This window comes from Arachis ipaensis, chromosome B04 (genome assembly GCF_000816755.2).
Source record: "Arachis ipaensis cultivar K30076 chromosome B04, Araip1.1, whole genome shotgun sequence".
Lineage (NCBI taxonomy): Eukaryota > Viridiplantae > Streptophyta > Magnoliopsida > Fabales > Fabaceae > Arachis > Arachis ipaensis.
Genome location: NC_029788.2, coordinates 36,392,967 through 36,417,837, shown reverse-complemented (window position 1 = coordinate 36,417,837; position 24,871 = coordinate 36,392,967). Strand labels below are relative to the sequence as shown.

At 36.7% G+C, this 24,871-nt stretch overlaps 1 protein-coding gene across 4 annotated transcripts; it reads left to right on the top strand.

Moving 5' to 3' along the window:
• LOC107639232 (pollen-specific protein SF21-like) lies at window positions 22,158-24,169 on the top strand. 4 transcript variants are annotated; one of them, XR_002361009.1, is made up of 8 exons: window positions 22,158-22,573; window positions 22,745-22,851; window positions 22,936-22,975; window positions 23,227-23,326; window positions 23,474-23,534; window positions 23,649-23,735; window positions 23,819-23,896; window positions 23,977-24,169. XR_002361009.1 is itself a non-coding variant. In XM_021121101.1 (6 exons), exons 3-6 carry the CDS (start codon window positions 22,949-22,951, stop codon window positions 23,721-23,723), a joined length of 252 nt encoding a protein of 83 aa, XP_020976760.1. In that variant the 5' UTR covers window positions 22,177-22,573; window positions 22,745-22,851; window positions 22,936-22,948; the 3' UTR covers window position 23,724. The 4 variants fall into 4 exon arrangements, 3 of the variants coding, with proteins under 3 accessions (XP_020976761.1, XP_020976760.1, XP_020976759.1); XM_021121101.1 differs by lacking the exons at window positions 23,819-23,896; window positions 23,977-24,169 and having other exon boundaries at window positions 22,177-22,573; window positions 23,238-23,326; window positions 23,649-23,724; XM_021121100.1 differs by lacking the exons at window positions 23,819-23,896; window positions 23,977-24,169 and having other exon boundaries at window positions 22,178-22,573; window positions 23,649-23,724.

Below are 24,871 nucleotides of genomic sequence, written 5' to 3'. Positions count from 1 at the left end.
TAGCCTTGTACCTTATTGATGAACCAACTTAGCTAACAAATACCACCACAATACTAGGACTTAATTCTGCACTTTGGATTTCACTATTGTCTTTCACAGTAAATTCTCATAGTTTCTTTTATTAAGCTCAAGGACACAACATACAATTCAAGCAGAATGAAAATGAAGTAGGTACTTAGACTAGCAGCCTAAAATTGACAACAAGCAAAGACAAACAAAATGTAAAGGTTCATGAAAATAGGATACAATCATACTTCCAATTCAAGCACTACAAATCAGAGACAGTTAAGTACAATACAACCTCTTGGTGTCTTCTTGTTTCTTTCTTGTCATCATCATCCATAGTTTTTGCATCCTTCTTTGTCTCCTTGGATGATGGTGCATAGTTTTTCCAAGAGATTGATTGAATTCCTACAAAGTTATTAGAAGTTGCTTGTTCCCTAAGTACTTGAAAGATGGTTAGTATGCATGCATGCTTGTGATTTTCTGGACTTAAGTTGGTGTGTGAATACCAAACTTAGTTCCTTGCCTAATGCAGCAGATTGAATACATACAGAGAACCTCAGGTGCTTTTATTAATAAAATAACTATGAACCTTGATTGTGGTTGACTATGGAGATCCTTTGAGATTCTTGGGGTGGTTGTGGTTGATTATGGGATGTTGAGGGTGGATGATAGTTATTTTGGTTAGTGGATGGGTTGTTGGGTGGATAGTAGTTGGGTTGGGGTTGATTGTTTTGTCGTTTTCTGTATTGGTTTTGGTTAGTATTTTGATGGTTTGTGTTTCTGGAATTGTTTTGGTTTGAGTTTCTCTGCCAAGGCTGCTGGTTTTGGTTCTCTCCCCATTCCAGATTGGGGTGATTTCTCCAAGATGAGTTGTAAGTGTCTTCATGGAAATCATTTGGTCCAGAACCTTGATTGTGCATGTATTGCACTTGTTCAGGCTGCTGCTCTTCATAGTTTTCCTTATTTTGCCCCCACACCACTGGTGGTTGGTTAGCTGTGCTCACTGCTGCAAGTTGTAATCCATCCATCCTCTTTGACATTGATTCAATTTGTTGTTGGAGCTGCTGGTGCATGAGTTTGTTCTGAACTAATATGGTATCAACTCCTTCAAGTTCAAACACACCTTTCTTTGGAGCTGCTTGCCTTTCAGAGGAGTAGAAGTACTCATTATTGGCCACCATGTCTATGAGATCATGTGCCTCTTGAGCAGTTTTCATCATTTGCAAAGATCCTCCTGATGAATAATCCAAAGCTTTCCTAGAGGGCAAGGACAAGCCTTCATAGAAATTCTGCAACTCCACCCATTCACTGAACATTCCTTCCGGACACCTTCTGATTCGAGCTTTATACCTCTCCCAAGCTTCATACAATGATTCTCCTTCTTGCTGTCTGAAGGTTTGCACATCAGTTTTGAGCTTAATGACTCTTTGGGGTGGATAGAATTTGGCTAGAAATTTGCTAACTAAATCATCCCAACTGGTGATGCTCACTTTAGGGAATGTTTCTAACCAATGTGAGGCTTTGTCTCTCAGTGAAAATAGGAATAACAAGAGTTTGTAGATGTCAGGATTGACTCCATTGGTTTTGACAGTGTTACAGATTCTTAAAAATACAGAGAGGTGTTGGTTTGGATCTTCAGCAGCACTTCCTTCATACTGACAATTGTTTTGAACCAGGGTAATCAATTGAGGCTTGAGTTTGAAGTTATTGGCATGGACATTGGAGGTTAAGATGCTGCTCCCATAATTCCTTGGGTTGGGGATAGTGTAGGAGGCTAAGACTCTTCTCTGAGGCTGGCCATTGTTGTTAGCCATATCCTCAGGTGGATCTGGGATGTTACTCTCCATCTCTTGATCATCTTCTTCCGATTCTGCTTCTCCTATAACTCCCTTTCCTCTTGCTTCTCTTCTCAATCTCAGTAACGTCCTCTCTAGCTCAGAATAAAAAGAGGTGGATGCACCTCTTCTACCTCCTGGCATACAACACAAACAAAACCAGAAAACTAAAAGAAAACACTCTACTGATAGAGTGTGGTTAAGGTTAGTTGAAACAAAATCTCAAACAGTTAGTGTGCTTGACAAAAATAAAGAAAAATACTTAATCTAGATTATCACCCTACTTAATCATTGTCATTCTATATCAATCCCCGGCAATGGCGCTAAAAACTTGATGAGGGAAAAACGATTCCACACAAACTTACCGGCAAGTGTACTGGGTCGCATCAAGTAGTAATAACTCACAAGAGTGAGGTCGATCCCACATGGATTGATGGATTGAGCAACTTTAGTTAGGTGATGAATTTAGTTAAGTGAATAATTGATGATTTGAGTGAAACTTGATTAACAGAAGTAAAATTGCAAGAAAATAAAAGGGAGAAGGTAAATTGACAAAATCTTAAAGTGCAGAAGAAGTAAATTGTAGAAACTTAAAGTGCAAGAAAGTAAAAGAGCCGAAACTTAAAATGCAAGAAAGGTAAATAACTGAAACTTAAAGTGTAAGAAATTTAAATTGCTGAATCTAAATTGACAAGAAACTTAAATTGCATTAAGAATAAAGGAATTTGGGTACTGGGATTCAAAATTGAGCTGGAAAATGTAAATTCAAGTAAATTAGGGAACTATGAGATGAAGAGATTCAGATCAGGATCTCAGTAGCAAAACAGAAATGAAAAATTGCAGAAGAATCAAAACAGCAAGAAGACTTAGATCAATTATGAAATCCTAAAGAGAAATTGACAAATTTAGTGAAGTAACAAAAACAAAAAGCAAATCTAGATCTCAATTACTCTCTTGACAAAAACAGAAAAGAAGAAATTGCAGAAGAAGTAAAATGAAAGCAGAGAGGAAGATTCAGATCTAATTTCCAGTTCTTAGAGCTATAACAGGGAAAAGTAAAAGATGATTCTCAGATGAAGAATTTTAGTGGAGTTCTTCAATCTGAATTCAAAACCCAAAATAGAAAATAAAAGTTGCAGAAGAAAGAACAAACAGAAAGAGAGCTTAGATCTAATCCCCAATTCCGCAAATTCCAAAGAAAATTTAAAGAGAGCAAAAAGTAAAAGTAAAACAAAAAATGTGAAGTAAAGCTCCTCTTCAAATCAAATTTGATCCTATTTATACACTTTCTATTTTCAGTCATTGAGCAATTAGAATGGGCTTTCGATTTGGCCTTGAAGAAGTGGATCCAGATTTGCTTGGTTGCTCCTTCCAGTGGAGCGCTCCGTTAAGTCAATGAGCGCTACGTTCACTTTGCCTGCATGCTTCCTCACGTGTGCCTTTCTCACTAGCCAGTTATCTCTTTGTGAGCGCTGCGCTCCCTTGTTGCACGCTGCACCATTTGGTGCTTCTTTGGTCCTCACTAGCGCTCTTCTAATGAGCGCTGCGCTGGCTTTTTGAGTGCTGCCTATGCTTGCCTCCAGGGTGCACAATTTTTCATACTAGCGCTTTCTTAGTGAGCGCTACGTTACCTCTTTGAGCGCTGCTAGTGTGTACGGACAATAAGGAGCTTTGCCTCCAAGTGTGAAAGTCACGAAAAAGGTGACTTATTGAGCGCTACGCTCTAATTTTGAGCGCTACCCTTTGCTTCCAAGCTTGATTTCCACGAAAACGTTGACAAAGTGAGCGTGGCGTTCACTTCCAAAGTGAACGCTAGCCATTGCTCTTTGAGCGTGGCGTTCCTTTTCTAAACGCAACGCTTCCCTGATTCTTCATTCTTTTCTTTCATTTCTTCACCTACAAGCAACCAAACAACCAATCAAAGTCTCACCAAAATTATAAGATCTTTGCATCATTCATAAAATCAATTAATTCTAGGATAAACCTTAAGATTTTATGTAAAATAAATGATGTTTGATTGATTCAAAATAATCATGAAAATCCACTCCAATCACTTACTTATTGTGCAAGAAAGTGCATAAAACCTAATGAAACAAGTTAGAAATGCTTGTAAAACTAGCATAAGATGACTTGTCATCAATGATCCTTTGTTTCTCGGTCATAATCCTCCTTTTGGTGCTTGTATTTATTTCCTTCACATCTTTGATCTCAAGACTTGGGTATTGTTGGATAGTTGGAGCATCCTCTTCATTAAGAACTTCTTGGACTGGTGACTCACTTGGTATAAGGATCTCTTTCACTTGCTCTACCAATTCCTCATTTTCATCCTCATTAAGCACTTCTCTCCTCCTTAGACTGATGGCATGATATTCTTCCCCTGGACAAGGGAATACATTGGTTGGTTCCTTAACAAAATGTTGTGCTAGTTGTCTCACTTGCTCTTCTTGGTTTCTCCTTGAGTTTTCCATATCTTGAATGACCTCTCTTACATTTTCCCTTAAAAACTCACTGAGTTGGGCAATGAAGAGGTATCTCTTGGAGAGTTCTTCTATTACAACTTCTAAGAGATTTTTTGGAGGTGCATTGGTTGGACAATTATGAGATGATAGTCCTTGATAAATGGGGTATGCAGCATTAAAATACCAGCCAAAATTTTGGTAGTTATCATAGCAATATGAACTATTTTGTGGCTCTAGAAAGTACCCCATTTCATGTTCTTGATTTTCCCATCCACCATGAGCATAATGATGTGAATCATTCTGTGGTGGTGGAAAGTTTCTCATGAATTTTGACAGACCAAAAGATGATGGGTGCTCCTTTCTTTCTTGCAAAAAGCTTTGTCTCAAACAATAATCACCAAAAGAAATTGGAATCTCCATTATCACAAATGAGGGATTCTTAGTGAGGCAATATCATAAACAGATTAAAGTGAAGAGAATAATATCAACAAGCTGAAACAAAAACTATTTACAAAAGAAAAGAAAAATTGCTCAATCTAGTTATCCTCCAATTTAATAATGGTCAATACAAAACCAATCTCTGGCAACGGCGCCATAAACTTGTTTCACTCGAAAACTATCACTCAACAATTTCCTACCGGCAAGTGCACCAGATTGTCGTCAAGTAAAAACTCACTATAGAGTGAGGTCGAATCCCATAGGGATTGGTTGGTTGATCAATGTTAATTGGAGAATTGTGCTAGATGAGCGAAATCAAATTTGGTTGAGAATTACAGAATGTAAATTTGGCGAGAAAATTAAATTGCAAGAAATTAAATAGGAATGGGGGTTTAGCATGAAATTAAAGAAGCAAAATATAAAAGAATGGGTAGATTAGAGATGGGAATTCATTGGGGTCAGGAGATGTGATAATTATCCGGATCAAGTTTGTTTTCATCTCTTCCTCAATCAATACATTCATTGAAAGCTTCTCACGGACGTTGGCCTTAGCGTTGGAATACAAACGCTCCCTCCAACGTTGGCACATCCACGCGTGCGCGTCACCTACGCGTGCGCGTCACCTACGCGTGCGCGTGGATGCTAAATTCTCAAATTCCAAAACTAAATGTTGCACATCAAGCCTTGGGATATTACTTTGTCCTCTTGTCAATGTTGCCAATTTCATGCCCACTATAGACTATTATATATGGTTGGAACCCTCTGAATGTCAGCTTTTAACCCCGCTGGAATCACCTTAATTGGACATCTGCAACTCAAGTTATGCTCCTTTGAAGGGGACAGGGTCATTGACGTCGGTGTGCAATGTTGGAGGCAACGTTGGCACACCAACGTTTACACCAATGTTGGTAAAAATGCCAGATTCGGTAGTTCAAACGTATTGTCCACCCCATACTATTATATATTGTTGGAAAGCCCTGATGGTGTGTGTGGTTGGGAGAATTATAAATAATTTCTAGAAATTTTAAGATGGAAATATCATATGCCTATGTTTGGTTCAAATTTTGAAAAGCTATTTTTAAACAAGTTTGATTCCAGGGAATCAAAATCCTATCATTTCAATTCCCACCTTCCCCTTGGGTATATTTGATTCTCATGGGAATGGAATCTTTATAACAAAATAATACTTGAACCACACACACCCTGAATGTCTACTTTCCAATGCCTTTGGAAGCGTATCATTTGGAGCTCCACAGCTCGAGTTATACTTCATTGAAGGTGCAGAGGTCAGCTAGCCTTACTACAGGTTGGTACATTGTTCATCTATGCACTTTTTGGGGCTGTTTTCTCCCTCAATTTTAGTGTCCACCATGTAGTGCCATAAATGCTTGGAAAGCTCTGGATTCCTACTTTCCAATGCCTTTAGAATTACCTCATTTGGAGCTTTGTAGCTCAAGTTATTCTTGTTTGAAGTAGACCCCTTCAGGCTGTGAGGAGCAACGTTTCCAGCAACGTTGGAGTACCAACTTTGGCTCCAACGTTGCTTCCTTTTGCTTCTTTTCGTGGCCTTCTTGTTGCTTCTTTGCCTTCCCTTTTCTTAGCTTCCTTTCCACCTATGATTAACCAAACAAAATGCATCAAAGTATTGCCTTAATTACAAGATAATGTATCATTCATAGCATCAAACAATTCTTTGCATAAATCTCATGAAAATGCACAAAATTAACAATGTTTGATTGAATCAAGACAAGCATGAATTTCTCATCCAAATACTTACTTATTGCCTAAGAAATGTATGAAACTACTCTAAAACAAACTAAAAATGGCTTGTGAAACTAGCCAAGATCCCCTGGCATCAGGCTCCCCAAAAACTTAGCATTGAGACCAAGCAAGCATGCTCTGATGCTCCGGGGGCAACTGTTCCGGACCCCAATCTCTGGGTCCTTCCTCAGAACGGTTACTGAACATGGCAATCCCAAGATTGGGCCATCCTCATGGCTTAAAGACGATCAATAACTTCCAATATCTTAACCCAACATTCGAATTCATATACCTCCCTTATCTTAGCCAAACAAGATAAGAAGATGACGGCACAAACGGGTCCTACAATCTCTAACCAACATTCGAATATCTCATTTATCTTAGTCAGATAAGATAAGATGAGATAACTACTACTAGCTATATATATGTAATATATTTAGACCCTCATTACGTACTAATTATGATATTAAATTGGTAATATACAAATTAATATTCCTGTCATTTAGTAATCCATCTGTTAGAACTATTTATCCTTCTAAAAGATGGGATAGAAGAAAGTTCTTTGGACGCCACTAATGATAACTTGTCAAATTGAACAATTAAAATACATATTTATTGTAAAATAAATTAATAAAAAATAAAAAAATAAATATAAAATAAAAAAATATAAATAGAGAATTCTAGCATTAGTATTCTCTAATATAATTATCTCAATATAACTGAGATAATATAATAATATATTCACTCTTTTATATATTGATGAGCGAACATGTATAGAAAGAAGTGTTTTTGTGATAGTATTATGTGTTCTGTCTCAAACCTTGTTACTTATTTATATACGTACAAAGTTCACATTTTTTAAATTTCATTAAGTTTAGTCTATCTTAAAAACTTGAGCCTTACACCATTGAAAAATTGAGCTGCCAATATTGTGAAGAAAGTTATAGATTATTAAATGGACATCCATATCACAACACTCCTTCTTAGATATCTATTTGGAATTATGCCTCACTAAAACTTTACTAAAGAAAAATACGATGGAAAAAACTTTAATTAAAAAAAATAGTACAATATCCTTTGTCATGAGGATTACTGGTACGTGGAAATCGTGACGGTTCATTCCTTGGTAACGGCGCTAAAAACTTAATACGCACGTTCATAATCTTAGTTCTTTGTCACAACTTCGCACAACTAACCAGCAAGTGCACTGGGTCGTCCAAGTAATAAACCTTACGTGAGTAAGGGTCGATCCCACGGAGATTGTCGGCTTGAAGCAAGCTATGGTCACCTTGTAAATCTCAGTCAGGCAGATTCAATTGATTATGGAGATTTAATAATTAAAAGATAATTAAAAATCGGAATAAGCATGAATTGAATAGAAAAACAATAGTACTTTGTATTAATTCATAAGGAACAGCAGAGCTCCACACCTTAATCTATGGTGTGTAGAAACTCTACCGTTGAAAATACATAAGAACAAGGTCCAGGTATGGCCGAGTGGCCAGCCCCCATAAAGGTCTAAGATAGCATAAAACTGATCAAAAGATTTTCTAATACAATAGTAAAAGGTCCTATTTATATCAGACTAGTTACTAGGGTTTACAGAAATGAGTAAATGATGCAGAAACCTACTTCTGGGGCCCACTTGGTGTGTGCTTGGGCTAAGCATTGAGCTTTACACGTGTAGAGGCTTCTCTTGGAGTTGAACGCCAGTTTGTAACCTGTTTCTGGCGTTTAACTCCACTTTGCAACCTGTTTCTGGCGTTTAACTCCAGAATGCAACATGGAACTGGCGTTGAACACCAGTTTGCGTCATCAAAACTCGAGCAAAGTATGGACTATTATATATTGCTGGAAAGCCCTGGATGTCTACTTTCCAACTCAATTGAGAGCGCACCATATAGAATTTTGTCGCTCCAGAAAATCCACTTTGAGTGTAGGGAGGTCAGAATCCAGTAGCATCTGCAGTCCTTCTTCAGCCTCTGAATCTGATTTTTGCTCAAGTCCCTCAATTTCAGCCAGAAAATACTTGAAATCACAGAAAAACACACAAACTCATAGTAAAGTCCAGAAATGTGATTTTTTATTAAAAACTAATAAAAATATACTAAAAACTAACTAGATCATACTAAAAACTATGTAAAAATAATGCCAAAAAGCGTATAAATTATCCACTCATCACAACACCAAAATTAAATTGTTGCTTGTCCCCAAGCAACTGAAAATCAAATAGGATAAAAAGGAGAGAATATACTATGAATTCCAAAATATCAATGAAACTTAGCTCCAATCAGATGAGCGGGACTTGTAGCTTTTTGCCTCTTGAATAGTTTTGGCATCTCACTTTATCCATTGAAGTTCAGAATAATTGACATCTATAGGAACTTAGAATTCAGATAGTGTTATTGATTCTCCTAGTTCAGTATGTTGATTCTTGAACACAGCTACTTTATGAGTCTTGGCCGTAGCCCTAAACACTTTGTTTTCCAGTATTACCACCGGATACATAAATGCCACAGACACATAACTGGGTGAACCTTTTCAGATTGTGACTCAGCTTTGCTAAAGTCCCCAATTAGAGGTGTCCATGGTTCTTAAGCACACTCTTCTTTTTTTTGCTTTGGACCTCGACTTTAACCGCTCAGTCTCAAGTTTTCACTTGACACCTTCACGCCACAAGCACATGGTTAGGAACAGCTTGGTTTAGCCGCTTAGGCCAGGGTTTTATTCCTTTAGGCCCTCCTATCCACTGATGTTCAAAGCCTTGGATCCTTTTTATTACCCTTGCCTTTTGGTTTTAAGGGCTATTGGCTTTTTCTGCCTGCTTTTTCTTTTTCTTTCTTTTTTTTTCGCCATTTTCTTTTCTCTTTTTTTTTTTTGCAAGGTTTTGTATTCACTGCTTTTTCTTGCTTCAAGAATCATTTTTATGATTTTTCAGATTATCAAATAACATGTCTCTTTTTTCATCATTCTTTCAAGAGCCAACATATTTAACATTCATAAACAACAATTTCAAAAGACATATGCACTGTTCAAGCATTCATTCAGAAAACAAAAAGTATTGTCAGCACATCAAAATAATTAAACCAGTTTCAAGGTTGAATTCGAAACCATGTACTTCTTGTTCTTTTGTAATTAAAACATTTTTCATTTAAGAGAGGTGATGGATTCATAGGACATTCACAACTTTAAGGCATAGACACTTAGACACTAGTGATCATCTAGTAAAGACACAAACATAAATAAAACATAAAGCTCAAAAAATCAAAAAACAGTAAAATAAATAGACAAGGAGATTAAGGAATGAGTCTACCTTAGTGAGGGTGGCGTCTTCCTCTTCTTGAAGAACCAATGGTGCTTTTGAGCTCCTCTATGTCTCTTTCTTGCCTTTGTTGCTCCTCCCTCATAGATTTTTGATATTCTCTAATCTCATGAAGAATGATGGAGTTCTCTTGATGCTCCATCCTTAGATGTCCCATGTTAGAACTTAATTCTCCTAGGGAGGTGTTGATTTGCTCCCAATAGTTTTGTGGAGGAAGGTGCATCCCTTGAGGCTTCTCAGGGATTTCATGGTGGGGAATTTCCTCATGCTCTTGTTGAGGTCCATGATCTCTTGCTTGTTCCATCCTTTTCTTAGTGATGGGCTTGTGAGATGAATCTTTCCATCTCCCATGACTCAAAGGTGGAAGCTTTTGCCTTCCCTTTCCTCTTTTTAGAGATTTTTCTGGCCTTAGGTGTCATAAATGGTTATGAAAAAATAAAAAGCAATGCTTTTACCATGTCAAACTTAGAAGGTTTGCTCGTCCCCGAGTAAAAGAAGAAAGAAAGTAGTAGAAGAAGAAGAAAATAGAGGAGATGGAGGGAGAAGGTGTATTCGGCCAAGGAGGGTTTTAGGTGGTTATGATGTGTGAAAAGGAAGGAGTGACGGTTTGAATTTGTGTGGGTGGGTGTAGGGTATATGGGGAAGAGAGAATGGATGTGAGTGGTGAAGAGGTGATAGGAAAGAGAGATTGAGGTGATTGGTGAAGGGTATTTGGGGAAGAGAGTTATGAAAAGGTGTGAAGAGGAGAGAAGAATATGTGGGGATCCTGTGGGGTCCACAGATCTTGAGGGGATTCTGGGAGGTCCACAGATCAAGTGGGGTCAAGGACTTAACATCCCTGCTCCAATTAGGCGTGTAAAACGCCCATGCTGTGCAATCCTGGCGTTTAACGCCAGATTGCTGCTTATTTCTGGTGTTAAACGCCCAAATGTAGCCTGTTTCTGGCGTTTAACGCCAGGCAGATGCTTGTTTCTGGCGTTAAACGCCAGCTTAGTGCTTGTTTCTAGAGTTAAACGCCAGACAGATGCTTGTTTCTGGCGTTTAAATGCCAGACTGCTCTCCTCCAGGGTGTGCTATTTTTAATGCTGTTTTTCATTTTGTTTTTTTATTTTTCAGTAGTTTTGTGACTCTACATGATCATCAACCTAATAAAACACGAAATAACAAAAGGAAAATAAAATAGATATAATTAAATAACATTGGGTTGCCTCCCAATAAGCGCTTCTTTAACGTCAATAGCTTGACAGTGAGCTCTCATGGAGTCTCACAGATGTTCAGAGCATTGTTGGGACCTCCCAACACCAAACTTAGAGTTTGACTGTGGGGGTTCAACACCAAACTTAGAGTTTGGTTGAGGCCTCCCAACACCAAACTTAGAGTTTGATTGTGGGGGCTTTGGTTGACTCTGCAGTGAGAGAAGCTTTTCATGCTTTCTCTCCATGGTTACAGAAGGAGATCCTTGAGTTTTAAACACAAGGTTGTCCTCATTCAGTTGAAGGACTAGTTCTCCTCTATCCACATCAATCACAGCTCTTGCTGTGGCTAGGAAGGGTCTTCCAAGGATGATGGATTCATTCTCTTCCTTCCCAGTGTCTAGGATTATGAAATCAGCAGGGATGTAAAGGCCTTCAACCTTTACTAACACGTCCTCTACTTGTCCATAAACTTGTTTTCTTGAGTTGTCTGCCATCTCTAATGAGATTCTGGCAGCTTGCACCTCAAAGATCCCAAGTTTCTCCATTACAGAGAGTGGCATTAAGTTTATTCCTGACCCCAGGTCACACAGAGCCTTCTCAAAGGTCATAGTGCCTATGGTACATGGTATTAAGAATTTGCCAGGATCCTGTTTCTTTTGAGGTAATTTTTGCCTATCCAATGCATTCAATTCATTGGTGAGCAAGGGGGGTTCATCTTCCCAAGTCTCATTACCAAATAATTTGGCATTCAGCTTCATGATTGCACCAAGGTACTTAGCAACTTGCTCTTCAGTAATTTTTTCATCCTCTTCAGAGGACGAATACTCATCAGAGCTCATGAAGGGCAGAAGGAGGTTCAATGGAATCTCTATGGTCTCTAATTGAGCCTCAGATTCTTTTGGTTCCTCAAAGGAAAACTCCTTATTGGTCACTGGACGTCCCAGGAGGTCTTCCTCACTAGGATTCACGTCCTCCTCCTCCCTTGTAGGTTCGGCCATGATGGTTAAATCAATGGCCTTGCACTCTCTCTTTGGATTTTCTTCTGTATTGCTTGGGAGAGTACTAGGAGGAGTTTTAGTGACCCTTTTACTCAGCTGGCCCACTTGTGCCTCCAAATTTCTAATGGAGGACCTTGTTTCATTCATGAAAATCATAGTGGCCTTAGATAGATCAGAGACTATATTTGCTAAGCTAGATGGACTCTGCTCAGAATTCTCTGTCTGTTGCTGAGTGGATGATGGAAAAGGTTTGCTATTGCTAAACCTGTTTCTTCCACCATTATTACAGCCTTGTTGAGGCTTTTGTTGATCATTCCATGAGAAATTTGGATGATTTCTCCATGAGAGATTATAGGTGTTTCCATAGGGTTCACCCATGTAATTCACCTCTGCTATTGCAGGGTTCTCAGGATCATAAGCTTCTTCTTCAGAAGATGCCTCTTTAGTACTGTTGGATGATTCCTTCAATCCATTCAGATTTTGAGAGATCATATTGACTTGCTGAGTCAATATTTTATTCTGAGCTAATATGGCATTCAGAGTATCAATTTCAAGAACTCCCTTCCTTTGAGGCATCCCATTACTCATAGGATTCCTTTCAGAAGTGTACATAAACTGGTTATTTGCAACCATGTCAATGAGTTCTTGAGCTTCTGCAGGCATTTTCTTTAGGTGAATGGATCCACCTACAGAATGGTCCAATGACATTTTAGATAATTCAGACCGACCATCATAGAATATATCCAAGATGGTCCATTCGGAAAGCATGTTAGAAGGACACTTTTTGGTCAGTTCCTTGTATCTCTCCCAAGCTTCATAGAGGGATTCACCTTCCTTCTGTCTGAAGGTTTGAACATCCACTCTAAGCTTACTAAGCTTTTGAGGAGGAAAGAACTTGGCTAAGAAAGCCGTGACCAGCTTATCCCAAGAGTTCAGGCTATCCTTAGGTTGAGAGTCCAACCATATTCTAGCTCTGTCTCTTACAGCAAATGGGAAAAGCATATGCCTGTAGACCTCGGGATCAACCCCATTAGTCTTAATAGCATCACATATTTACAAGAATTCAGTTAAGAACTGAAAATGATCTTCTGACGGAAGTCCATGAAACTTGCAATTCTGTTGCATCAGAGAAACTAATTGAGGTTTAAGCTCAAAATTGTTTGCTCCAATGGCAGGGATTGAGATGCTTCTACCATGTAAATTAGAATTTGGTGCAGTAAAGTCACCAAGCATCTTCCTTGCATTGTTATTATTTTCGGCCATGTCTCTTTCTTTTTCGAAAATTTCAGTCAGATTTTCTCCAGAGAGTTGTGCTTTAGCTTCCCTTAGCTTCCTCTTCAGAGTCCTTTCAGGTTCAGGATTAGCTTCGACATGAATGTTCTTATCCTTGTTCCTGCTCATATGAAAAAGAAGGAAACAAAAAATATGGAATCCTCTATGTCACAGTATAGAGATTCCTTTTAAGAGAATAATGGAGGAAGGAAAAGATAAGAATCCAAACACAAGGGAGAGGAATGAGTTCGAATTCTTGGTTGAAAGAGGGGTGTTAGTAGATGAATAAATAAACAGAAAGAGATGAGGAGAAGCGAAATTCGAAAATTAAATAAATTAAAATAAAAGTATTTTTGTTTTTAAATTGAATTTAAAATAAAAAATAAAAATTAAAGTTCAAAAATTAAGAAAGGAAAATTGAATCAAATTAAATTTAATTTAAAATAATTAGTTAATTTAAAAAGGAATTTTGAAAAAGAGGGAAGGGATTTTCGAAAATTAGAGAGAGAGAGTTAGTTAGGTAGTTTTGAAAAAGATAAGAATCAAACAAAAAGTTAAGTGGTTAATTGAAAAAGATTTGAAAATCAAATTTTGTAGAGATAAGAAAATGGAAAAGATTTTGAATTTAAATTTTGAAAAAGATGTGATTGAAATTTAAATTGAAAAAGATTTGAAAAAGAAATTTAAAAAGATTTGATTTTGAAATTAAAGTTGATTACTTGACTAACAAGAAACTAAAAAGATATGAGTCTAGAGTTTAAAGATTGAACCTTTCTTACCAGGCAAGTAACAAACTTAAAAATTTTGAAACAGTCACATTAATTTTTAGCATTAATTTCGAAGATATGAAATAAAAATAAGAAAAAGATTTTGAAAATCAATTTGAAAATTTCGAAATTATGAAAGAAAAAAATGAAAAATATTTGATTTTTGAAAAAGATTTGAAAAAGATACTTTTTAAATTGAAAATTTGATTTGACTCATAAGAAACAACTAAATTTTAAAAAGTTTTGAAAAAGTCAACTCAAATTTTCGAAAATTTATGAGGAAAAAAGGAAAGATATTTTTTTTATTTTTGAATTTTTAATGATGAGAGAGAAAAACACCAAAAAGACTCAATGCATGAAAATTTTGGATCAAAATAAATGATGCATGCAAGAACACTATGAATGTTAAGATGAACACCAAGAACACTTCGAATGTCAAGATGAACATCACGAACATATTTTTGAAAATTTTTAAGAAAAGAAAAACATGCAAGACACCAAACTTAGAAATTTCAAACTTTAGACACTAATAATTCAAGAATGCATATGAAAAACAAGAAGAAACACCAAAGAAGAAATTTTAAAGATCAAACAAGAAGACTTACCAAGAATAACTTGAAGATCATGAAGAACACCATGCAAGAGTTTTCGAAAAATGCAAGAAAGAGATAAACATGCAATTGACACAAAACTTAAAAATTGACTCTATACTCAAACAAGAAACACAAAAATATTTTTGATTTTATGGTTTTATTAATTTTTTTGTTTTTTTGTTTTTTTTTTGTATTATTTTCAAAATTAAAATTAACAAAAATAAAAAGCTTAAAATTAAAATAAAATTACCTAATCTGAGCAACAAGATGAACCGTCAGTTGTCCAAACTCGAACAATCCCCGGCAACGGCGCCAAAAACTTGGTGCGCGGAAATCGTGACGGTTCATTCCTTGGTAACGGCGCTAAAAACATAATACGCACGTTCATAATCTTAGTTCTTTGTCACAACTTCGCACAACTAACCAGCAAGTGCACTGGGTCGTCCAAGTAATAAACCTTACGTGAGTAAGGGTCGATCCCACGGAGATTGTCGGCTTGAAGCAAGCTATGGTCACCTTGTAAATCTCAGTCAGGCAGATTCAATTGATTATGGAGATTTAATAATTAAAAGATAATTAAAATATAATTAAAATATAAATAAAAGATAGAGATACTTATGTAATTCATTGGTGAGAGTTTCAGATAAGCGTATGAAGATGCTTGTTCCTCCTGAACCTCTGCTTTCCTATTGTTTTCATCCAATCATTCATACTCCTTTCTATGGCAAGCTATATGTTAGGCGTCACCGTTGTCAATGGCTACATCCTGTCCTCTTAGTAAAAATGCTCCAATGCACTGTCACTGCATGGCTAATCATCTGTCGGTTCTCGATCATACTGGAATAGGATCCATTGATCCTTTTGCGTCTGTCACTACGCCCAGCACTCGCGAGTTTGAAGCTCGTCGTAGCCATCCCTTCCCAGATCCTACTTGGAATACCACAGACAAGGTTTAGACTTTCCAGATCTCAAGAATGGCCGTCCATGGATTCTAACTTATACCACGAAGACTCTGATTAAGGAATCCCAGAGATATTCATTCAATCTAAGGTAGAACGGAAGTGGTTGTCAGGCACGTGTTCATAGGTTGGGAATGATGATGACTGTCATGATCATCACATTCATATTAAAGTGTGAATGAATATCTTAGAATCGGAATAAGCTTGAATTGAATAGAAAAATAATAGTACTTTGTATTAATTCATGAGGAACAGCAGAGCTCCACACCTTAATCTATGGTGTGTAGAAACTCTACCGTTGAAAATACATAAGAACAAGGTCTAGGTATGGCCGAGTGGCCAGCCCCCATAAAGGTCTAAGATATCATAAAACTGATCAAAAGATTGTCTAATACAATAGTAAAAGGTCCTATTTATATCAGACTAGTTACTAAGGTTTACAGAAATGAGTAAATGATGCAGAAATCCACTTCTGGGGCCCACTTGGTGTGTGCTTGGGCTGAGCATTGAGTTTTACACGTGTAGAGGCTTCTCTTGGAGTTGAACGCCAATTTGCAACCTGTTTTTGGCGTTTAACTCCACTTTGCAACCTGTTTCTGGCGTTTAACTCCAGAATGCAACATGGAACTGGCGTTGAACGCCAGTTTGCGTCGTCAAAACTCGAGCAAAGTATGGACTATTATATATTGCTGGAAAGCCCTGGATGTATACTTTCCAACGCAATTAAGAGCACGCCATTTGGAGTTCTGTAGCTCCAGAAAATCCACTTTGAGTGCAGGGAGGTCAGAATCCAGCAGCATCTGCAGTCCTTCTTCAGCCTCTGAATCTGATTTTTGCTCAAGTCCCTCAATTTCAGCCAGAAAATACCTGAAATCATAGAAAAACACACAAACTCATAGTAAAGTCTAGAAATGTGATTTTTTATTAAAAACTAATAAAAATATACTAAAAACTAACTAGATCATACTAAAAACTATGTAAAAATAATGTCAAAAAGTGCATAAATTATCCGCTCATCAACTACCTCGTTAGAAAATATTGTCAAGAAAAATTCAATAGTGATAAAAATCTGACTAAAGAAAAAAGAGTACAGTCTCTCCCTCTTGTCAATATTATTTAATATCTCAAAGTTGGCACATCCTAATTTGATGTACTGCTTTTTCAAAAGCGAATCTTAGAAATGACTTATAAATAAATCTACCAGATTATTACTTGAGCGGATCTATTGGACATCAATTGTTCCTTGATTTTGAAGGTCATTAGTGAAGAAGAATTTTGGAAAATGTGCTTTGTCATATCATTTTATATATATCCACCCTTAAGTTGAGCAATGCATGCTGTATTATCTTCAAACAAAATAGTTGGAGCTATTTTCTGATCAGTCTATCCGTATGATCATAAAATATATTGAATCAAACCCTTGAGGCAAAAATACTTGCGACTTGCTTCATATGTCGCTGGTATTTCAGCATGATTAAAGGATGTTATTACTATCATTTGTTTTGTGGACCTCTATGATATAGTTGTATAACCATATATAAACAAGTATCCTATTTGAGATCTTCTTTTATACGGATCAGACAAATATCCTACATTTGTATAGCTAATTAATTGTGACTTGAATTTATATGGATAAAATAGTCCCATATCAACTGTTTCATAAAGGTATTAAAAAATTTGTCTGATTCCATTCCAATGTCTTTTATGTCAGAGAAGAATTATACTTTGCTAGTAAATTCACAGAAAATAATATGTTAGGTCGTATATTATTAGCAAGATATATTAATGCTCTAATAGCACTAAGATATGGTACCTCAGGACTAAGAATATCTTCATTTTCTTCTTTAGGACGGAATTGATCATTTTTCACATCCAAAGACCTTACGATCATTAGAGTACTTAATATATGTGACTTATCTATATAAATTTCTTCAAGATCTTTTCTGTATGAGGTGTTTGATGAATAAAGATTCCATTATTTGTATGTTCGATTTATAGATCGAAAAAAATTTAGTCATTTCAAGATCTTTCATCTTAAACTATTCTTTTAGAGCTTTTGTAATTGTTGGAATCTCTTCAAAGGTCCCAATGAATTCAAATAATTAACGTACATAGCAATTATAATGAATTCAGATATGGATTTTTTTACGAAAATACATCGACATATATCATCATTTTTGAATTCCTTTTTGGTCAAATACTCAGTAAGACGACTATACCACATCCGTATAGATTATTTTAGACCATATAAAGATATTTGCAATTTGACTAAATATAACCCTTGTGAATATTCATTAGATGGCTTAGATATCTTTAGTTCTTTAGGAATTTTCATATAGATATTATGATCTAATGATCCATATAATAAATTGTCACCACATCTATTAGATGCATATGTAGCTTATGATATGCGAATAAACTAATCAAATAACATAATGTTATTGCATCTGTTATTATAGGAAAAAAGGTTTCTTCATAATTTATACGGAATCTTTATGAAAACCTTGTGCTATAAGTCGATCTTTGTAGCATACAACTTTATTTTTCTCTTTTTATTTTTTCACAAATACCCATTTGTATTCATTAGGTTTTACAACTTCTGGTATACAGACTATAGGTCTAAAGACTTCACATTTTGCACATGAGTCTTACTCAACCTTCATAGCTTCTTCTCATTTTGACCAATTATTTCTTTGTTGATATTCTTCAATTGTTCTTGGCACAAGATCTTTACTTTTATGCATGATGTGTAATGCCTCATTATACATAAATATTCCATTAACAATTATCTTATTTGAATTTATTTGTTTCTTGTAAAAATATAATTTATCAAGATCTCATCATTTTCACAATTTTTTGAATTTTCAGGTACTTAAACGCCTTCTGATTCAAAATTATATCAAAATTTTGGACAATTGCTGGTATCCTTTCTATGTCTTTATCTTTTTCAGCAAGAGTATCATTTGCCCCGATAATATTAAATGCCTATTTTCTTTTTCGAAGATTTTTATTTTTGGAACTAGTTGGTCTACTGCGCTTCTAGCGTGTGCTTGTTTCAATAGCCATTTGTTCAACTGGAATATCAATTCGAATTTGGACATTTACATTTGGTATGTAGATTTTTATTATCCTCTTTGTATAAAAAAATGTATCAGACAATTTATTTGTTATTTATAAAATCTGGTCAAACCGTAATTAATTAAATAATAAATTAAATAGGAGAAAATATGGTTAGAAAATTTAGCATTCTGAATTTGATAATTTAAATATGATATTTGGATTCAGTGAATTTTTCTGAGTCGGAAAACATAGTTTTCTGGATAAAAATGCGCATTGAAAATTTGACCGGCAGTACCGGCTGCCATCTGTCTGGTACTGTGGCTGAGAAAGTTAATTATATGTAAATAAGGTTAAGAAATTAGGATTTAAAATTAGGAAAGGTAGAAATATTTAAAATACGATTTAAAACTCTAATCTTAGAGGTTTTGGCCCAAAATTGGGCCAACGGAATAAACCAAGTGAACCGGACCAAAGTGGGCCCAAGACCCAACATATATAAACATTAGTTATGAGCATTTCAGCTCATTAACCTTGAAGAAAGAGGGTAGGGGCGCTGAAATGGAGAAGAGAGGAAGAAGAGAGAAAATCCCAACTTCATCAAACTTCAAATCATCATAACTTTCTCTCCGAAACTCCGATTGACGAGCCGTTTGTAGCCACGCATCGCTCTTCTCATCCTCTTCAATTCTATCTGAGTTTTGTAGTGAGTATTCTATTCATCTCTGCCTAGTTTTCGAAATTCCCTACTGTTACGTGTTTTTAGGTAGTTACTGTTAAAATCTTGTAATTTTGGTTGTTTAGGGATACTCTAACATGGATTCTAAGTAGGTTCTATCCCTATTTCATAGAGACTGAGGTAAGAAGTACTCAAACCCTTGTGATTTATCAATTTCATGAACCCTAGGTTGATTATAAGTGTGAAAATTGGTTATGTTAGTGTATTTGGTGATTTTGGTGCACAATTGGGAGGTTGGTATTGCTTGTGGAGCTTTGGTGAGGCTTGGAGCTAAGGGTTGGTAGAGACTTATAAGAAGAAGCTCAAGTATTTTGGCTACAAGAGGTACGATTTAAGTTTCATTTAAGTACCGTGTGGTGTGATGAGAATTCCTAGGCTAGATGCCCCTAGGATTAACTTTGGATTGTGTGAATGGTTGGTACTAATATGCATAATTGATATGTAATGTAAATTAATGATTGGATTGAGAATTGTGTGAATTTGTATGTTTGGTGTGTTGAGGATTTGATGAATTGGATAATGAATATTGGTTTGTGGAATATGCATTTAAATTGTAAATTTGGGGTGGAGGCTGTGAATCTTGGGCTAGAGGCCGGAAAGAGGTAAGGAAGGTAAGTTGATGTGTCTATTGTGTGATGATATAAGAGATTGGATGGATTTTAGAAATTGAATGTGTGAATAATTGGTTTGGTTATTAAATAATAAGGTTTGAGGAAGTGAGGTGTGGAATTTGATAGTTTTGGGTGAAACTGTGTAGATGAGGTACGTTTGATTTTGGTTGAGTGTAATTATATGAATGTGGTTGGGTTGTGGCCATTTGGATGAGTGGAAATGAATTTGGCTTGTGAACATTGGAAAAATTGGTAATTTCCTTTTTTGGGTCAAAACTTATTTTTGACCAACTTCGGCGGTCCGTAACTCGGTCCTCGAACTTAGGAATTCTTCTAAATCGAATTTTTATGAAAGTTTATTCAACGATCTTTCCAACGGTTTGGAAATGGTTAAAAAAGGAATTTTGTAGAAGAAGTTATGTGTGTTGGAAATTTGGGGTTTAAAAATGTAACTTCTACAGCTTTTTAATTTAGTAAAATTTTTGGTAAAACGTACCCCGGAGCGCTGATGCCAAGGCATCATAGGCTAGTTTCACTAGCATTTTTCTGTTAGTTTTAGTTGTTTTATGCATTTTCTTGAGCTCTATTGTGAGTTTTTACTTGACGACGATAACCGGTGCACTTGCCGGAAGGAATTTTGCCGATCGTGCAATTTCCTAAATCGTAGCATAACACGTTTATGCGCATCAAGCGCACGCATAGCCAACGCACATGCGTCACTCACGATTTTTACTCTCTCATGTGTGCACCTGGTCGACGCATATGCGTCGCTGCACTGATGCAAATGCCCCATAGAAAATCCAGAGATTTGCGTTGGAATTGTGCTGGTTTTGTGCGAGGAGCACAAAACGCACCCACACGTATGCGTGGCTGAAGCGCACGCCTCACCTTACTTTTCTACCATCCACGTGTGCGCATGGGCGACGCACACTCATCACTTTGTTTTTCTTACTTCCACGCGCACGTGTGGGCGACGCGCACGCGTGACCCTGTTTCCAGTAAAAGTTGATTTTGAGTTTTTAAAGCCGAATTTTAGACTTTTAAGCCTTTATTCTCACCCTTTAAGTCTTAAAGCCTTATAGTATGCCTAGTAATGAAAAGAAGCTAGGACATGTGGTAACTTGTGGAGGAAGTAAAGTGAGAATCAATGATGAATGATGAGTAATGATGATTGTATGAGTTACTGAGGGTGATGATGGAAGTGTGGTGTATGCCGTGAGCCAAAGGGTTGTATTTAATAATGATTATTAGCTCGTTATGGGTTATGTTATGAGCCGGATGGCTATGATAAATTTTGATTTATGGCTAGAAGTGAAAATATGGCTTTGAATGATTGCTTTATCTTGGGCTCTCTTTCTCGAAAGTGCAACCCCAGAGAGATGAAGGAAGGTGAGGATCCCCTTCCTTATTCTTCCTGGTATTGTAAAATCACACCCAGCGAGATGGTGGGAGGTTAGAATATCCTCCTTGGTTCCTCCTGGGCATATGAGAACGTACCTCCTGGGTAGATGCAATGGTTCTGGTTGCGCCCCACTTGCTCCAGGTTGGTTAGTATAGAGGCTCCCCAGGTGGACACAAGGGTTGTGGCATTGATCCACTTGCTCTGGGATGTGATGAGATATACCTGCCTGGGTAGATGCAGTGGCATTGATCCACTTGCTCCAGGATGTGGTGAGATATACCTGCCTGGGTAGATGCAGTGGAGTGATTCCACTTGCTCCTGGTTTGGTATTCAGACTCCTGGGGTAGATGTAGACTACAAGAAAAATACCCATTCAGCCACACTTTTTTTAAGCTACATTTGAAAAGCGTAGCCTATTCTATAAATATGCTACGCTATTCTCCGTGTTGCCTTTTTATAAGAGAAAAGGATACACAATTGTGGCATCATTTAAAAAGTGTAGCCTTAGGTATTATAGAAATCACTTATAAAGCGTAGCCGTAGGTTGATATCTATAGTTTCACTTTTCGTATCAAAGGAGACGCTTTTAGAGGGTAGCCTATTTGTTAAGTTTTTGGTGCATTTTAAAAGTGATGCCTAATGTATCTAGTACAAAAAAATTTAACACAACTCACAAACACTTAGTAATTTTTTGTTTCCTTTTCACCAAATCACATACTACACTCTAGGGTCTGCACACAACCCTATTCTCTCAGCACCACAAGACGCAGCCATGCACCCTCAGTCCCCCTCACGGCTCACGAATGGTGTCGCCACATTTCCTATCTCAGCCCTCTCTCTGCCGCGCCTCTCACCATTTGCCATCACCCTTTCCCTCTCAACCCTCTATTTGTCTCTCACCAGCCACCGTCATGGCTTTCGTCACCACTCACCAGCCTCAGAGTCACGACGGTGCTATGCTGCTTCTCGCCTCTCGGTGATGATGAGTTGACGGCCCTCAGTGACAACGAACGCGAAGTGCGACGGCGCTTCTCTGACCCTCAACGATGACTAATTTTCCTGTCTCGGTCACGACGGTGTTGTCCCCAGTCGTCCTCTTCTTCTCTGCCGCTAGTCTTCTTCTTCTTCTTCTCTTTTTTGACCTCTGCTCAAACTCAGGTAAATAATTATTGTTCTGATTAGGGATTTTGATGATTGGAACTTCTGATTAGGGGTTTTGATTATTGTTCTGATTAGGGGAGGTTCTGCGATTATTTGTTTTTTAATTAAGAAGCATCATGTTCTATTTTTAATTTGTTTTTGGTTTTGATATTTCCCAATTATTTTCAGGTTTTCAGGTACTGTGGCTGCTGGGTTAAGGGGTTGTTGGTTTACGGACTACTCTGGCCGAGGATCATGATGCGGAACAGGCCAAGGATTTGCTTCGGTGCTTCAACGTGTGTTATATGATTGACATTGGATTACTCAATTTTCTCTGACTTGAAATTCTCTTGTTGATATTTTCGTGATCTTTGTTTCAGGAAAGTGCCATGAATGGCAGGCACAAGGTTGAGAAAAAAGGTTTAATATGTTACTCCTCTTGATTTTGAAGTTCTTTGATCTCAGTTTCTTCAACCTTTTTGTAATTTAAGCATTCATTTCCTGCTTCCATCATGTTAAGCTGTGTTTGATTGTTTTGTGCTCATCATGTTAAAGCTGTGTTTGATTGTTTTGCAGTGTTACTTGATGTATATATCTCCTCACTGTTATAAATTCCTTCATTGATAATATTTTATGTTCTTGCTTTCTTATCATCTTGTACTTTGTTCAAGAGTTGTTGCAGTTGGGAGCTCCTGAGATTGTTCCAGATTATCCAATTCTTTCTGTTGACGACCTAGCAGATCAAATAGCCGAGGTTCTCAACTTTTTTGGGTGAGTAAGTTCAAGCTTAATCTGTAATTGATTTCCATTTAATGACATAAAGAAAATTAGTTTACACCAATTTCCATTAGGCTTTGAATATTGGTAGTTGTTCATTTTGAGAAGGCAATCTGACCCCAACATTCTTTTTGTATGCAGTCTTAGTGCAGTAATGTGCATGGGAGTAGCTGCCGGGGCTTACATTCTTACCTTATTTGCTGTAAGTTATTATGTTGGTGCTATGCAGCCTCTCCCCTTTTTAAATTACATTAGAGTTTCAATGATGGATCGTTCAATTTTTCTAATGTTTTTATGTGTTTACTGTTTACAATAGATGAAGTATAGACAACGTGTACTTGGTTTGATACTTGTTTCACCTCTATGCAAAGAACCATCTTGGACTGAGTGATTGTGCAACAAGGTTCTTTTTCTATACCTAAAACACTATGTTGTCTTGTAAAAATAAATGTTACTTCTTTCTTATGATTTTGGTAACATATGCAGGTCATGTCAAATTTACTCTATTTTTGTGGCATGTGTGGGGTGGCAAAGGAAATGTTGCTGAAGCGGAACTATAGCAAGGTATACTTTGTGCATCCGAATTCCCTCTTTCTACTTCCATTTAGTGAGGCTGAGTTATTTGCTTTTATTTATGGTGATAGGACATTCGAGGTGGTGCTCAATTCCCAGAGTCAGATATAGTTAAAGCTTGCCGAAGGGTTAGTGAATATTTTTTGTTGTTGTACAACAACTCTATTATTTCTGTTTCATTAGTGCTTCTGATCACTCTTGCTGGTTTCATTAGTGAATTTAGTTTATTATGCATATTATTTTTTATTATAAGGCATATTATTAGTGCTTCTAGTGACTCGTGCTTATTTAATTTTTATTAGTGCTTCTGATCACTTTTGATTCCAAATTGATGATTCCATTGTTGATTTTATCAGAGAAAACATGAATTCAGAGGAAGCTGCACAAATTCCCAGAAGAACTAGTAGGCTTCATCTTCTACACAAAAGTTTGCTTCATCTTTAGTTAAGTTTTATTTGCTTTCTATTTCTTTTTGGTCTTTAGTTTCATCCTATATTATTATTAGTTAACTGGTTTCAATTTCGTTCCTTGGGTTTGAGTTTCTTCTCCAAAATCCCTGGTTGAATCATGGATAAGAGCATGTTAGCTGGTTTTGAATCACTTCTAGAAGCTGATCAGCAAAGAATGGCATCTATGATGGAATAGGTTCAAATTTGTGACAGGTACCTCCTCTTCACTCTATCTGTTAACTAATTCCATGTGTTTTGATTTATGCTTCATGTTCCTAAAATTCTAAGTTAGGTCAGCACAAATAGTTTCAATTGGGACAAGGCTTGAAGGTTTATGCTTATATCTTGAGTGCTATCGATTTCTATAAACACAGTCTGCAGATTCCCATAGATTTCTGATTTGCTGTCTTTCTGCTTATATCTTGAGTGCTATCCATCTCTAATTTATGTTGTTATTACTTGAGTTTTCTTTTTTAATTATTGTAGTTAACTTGTTATTACTGTGATTTTATTCTGT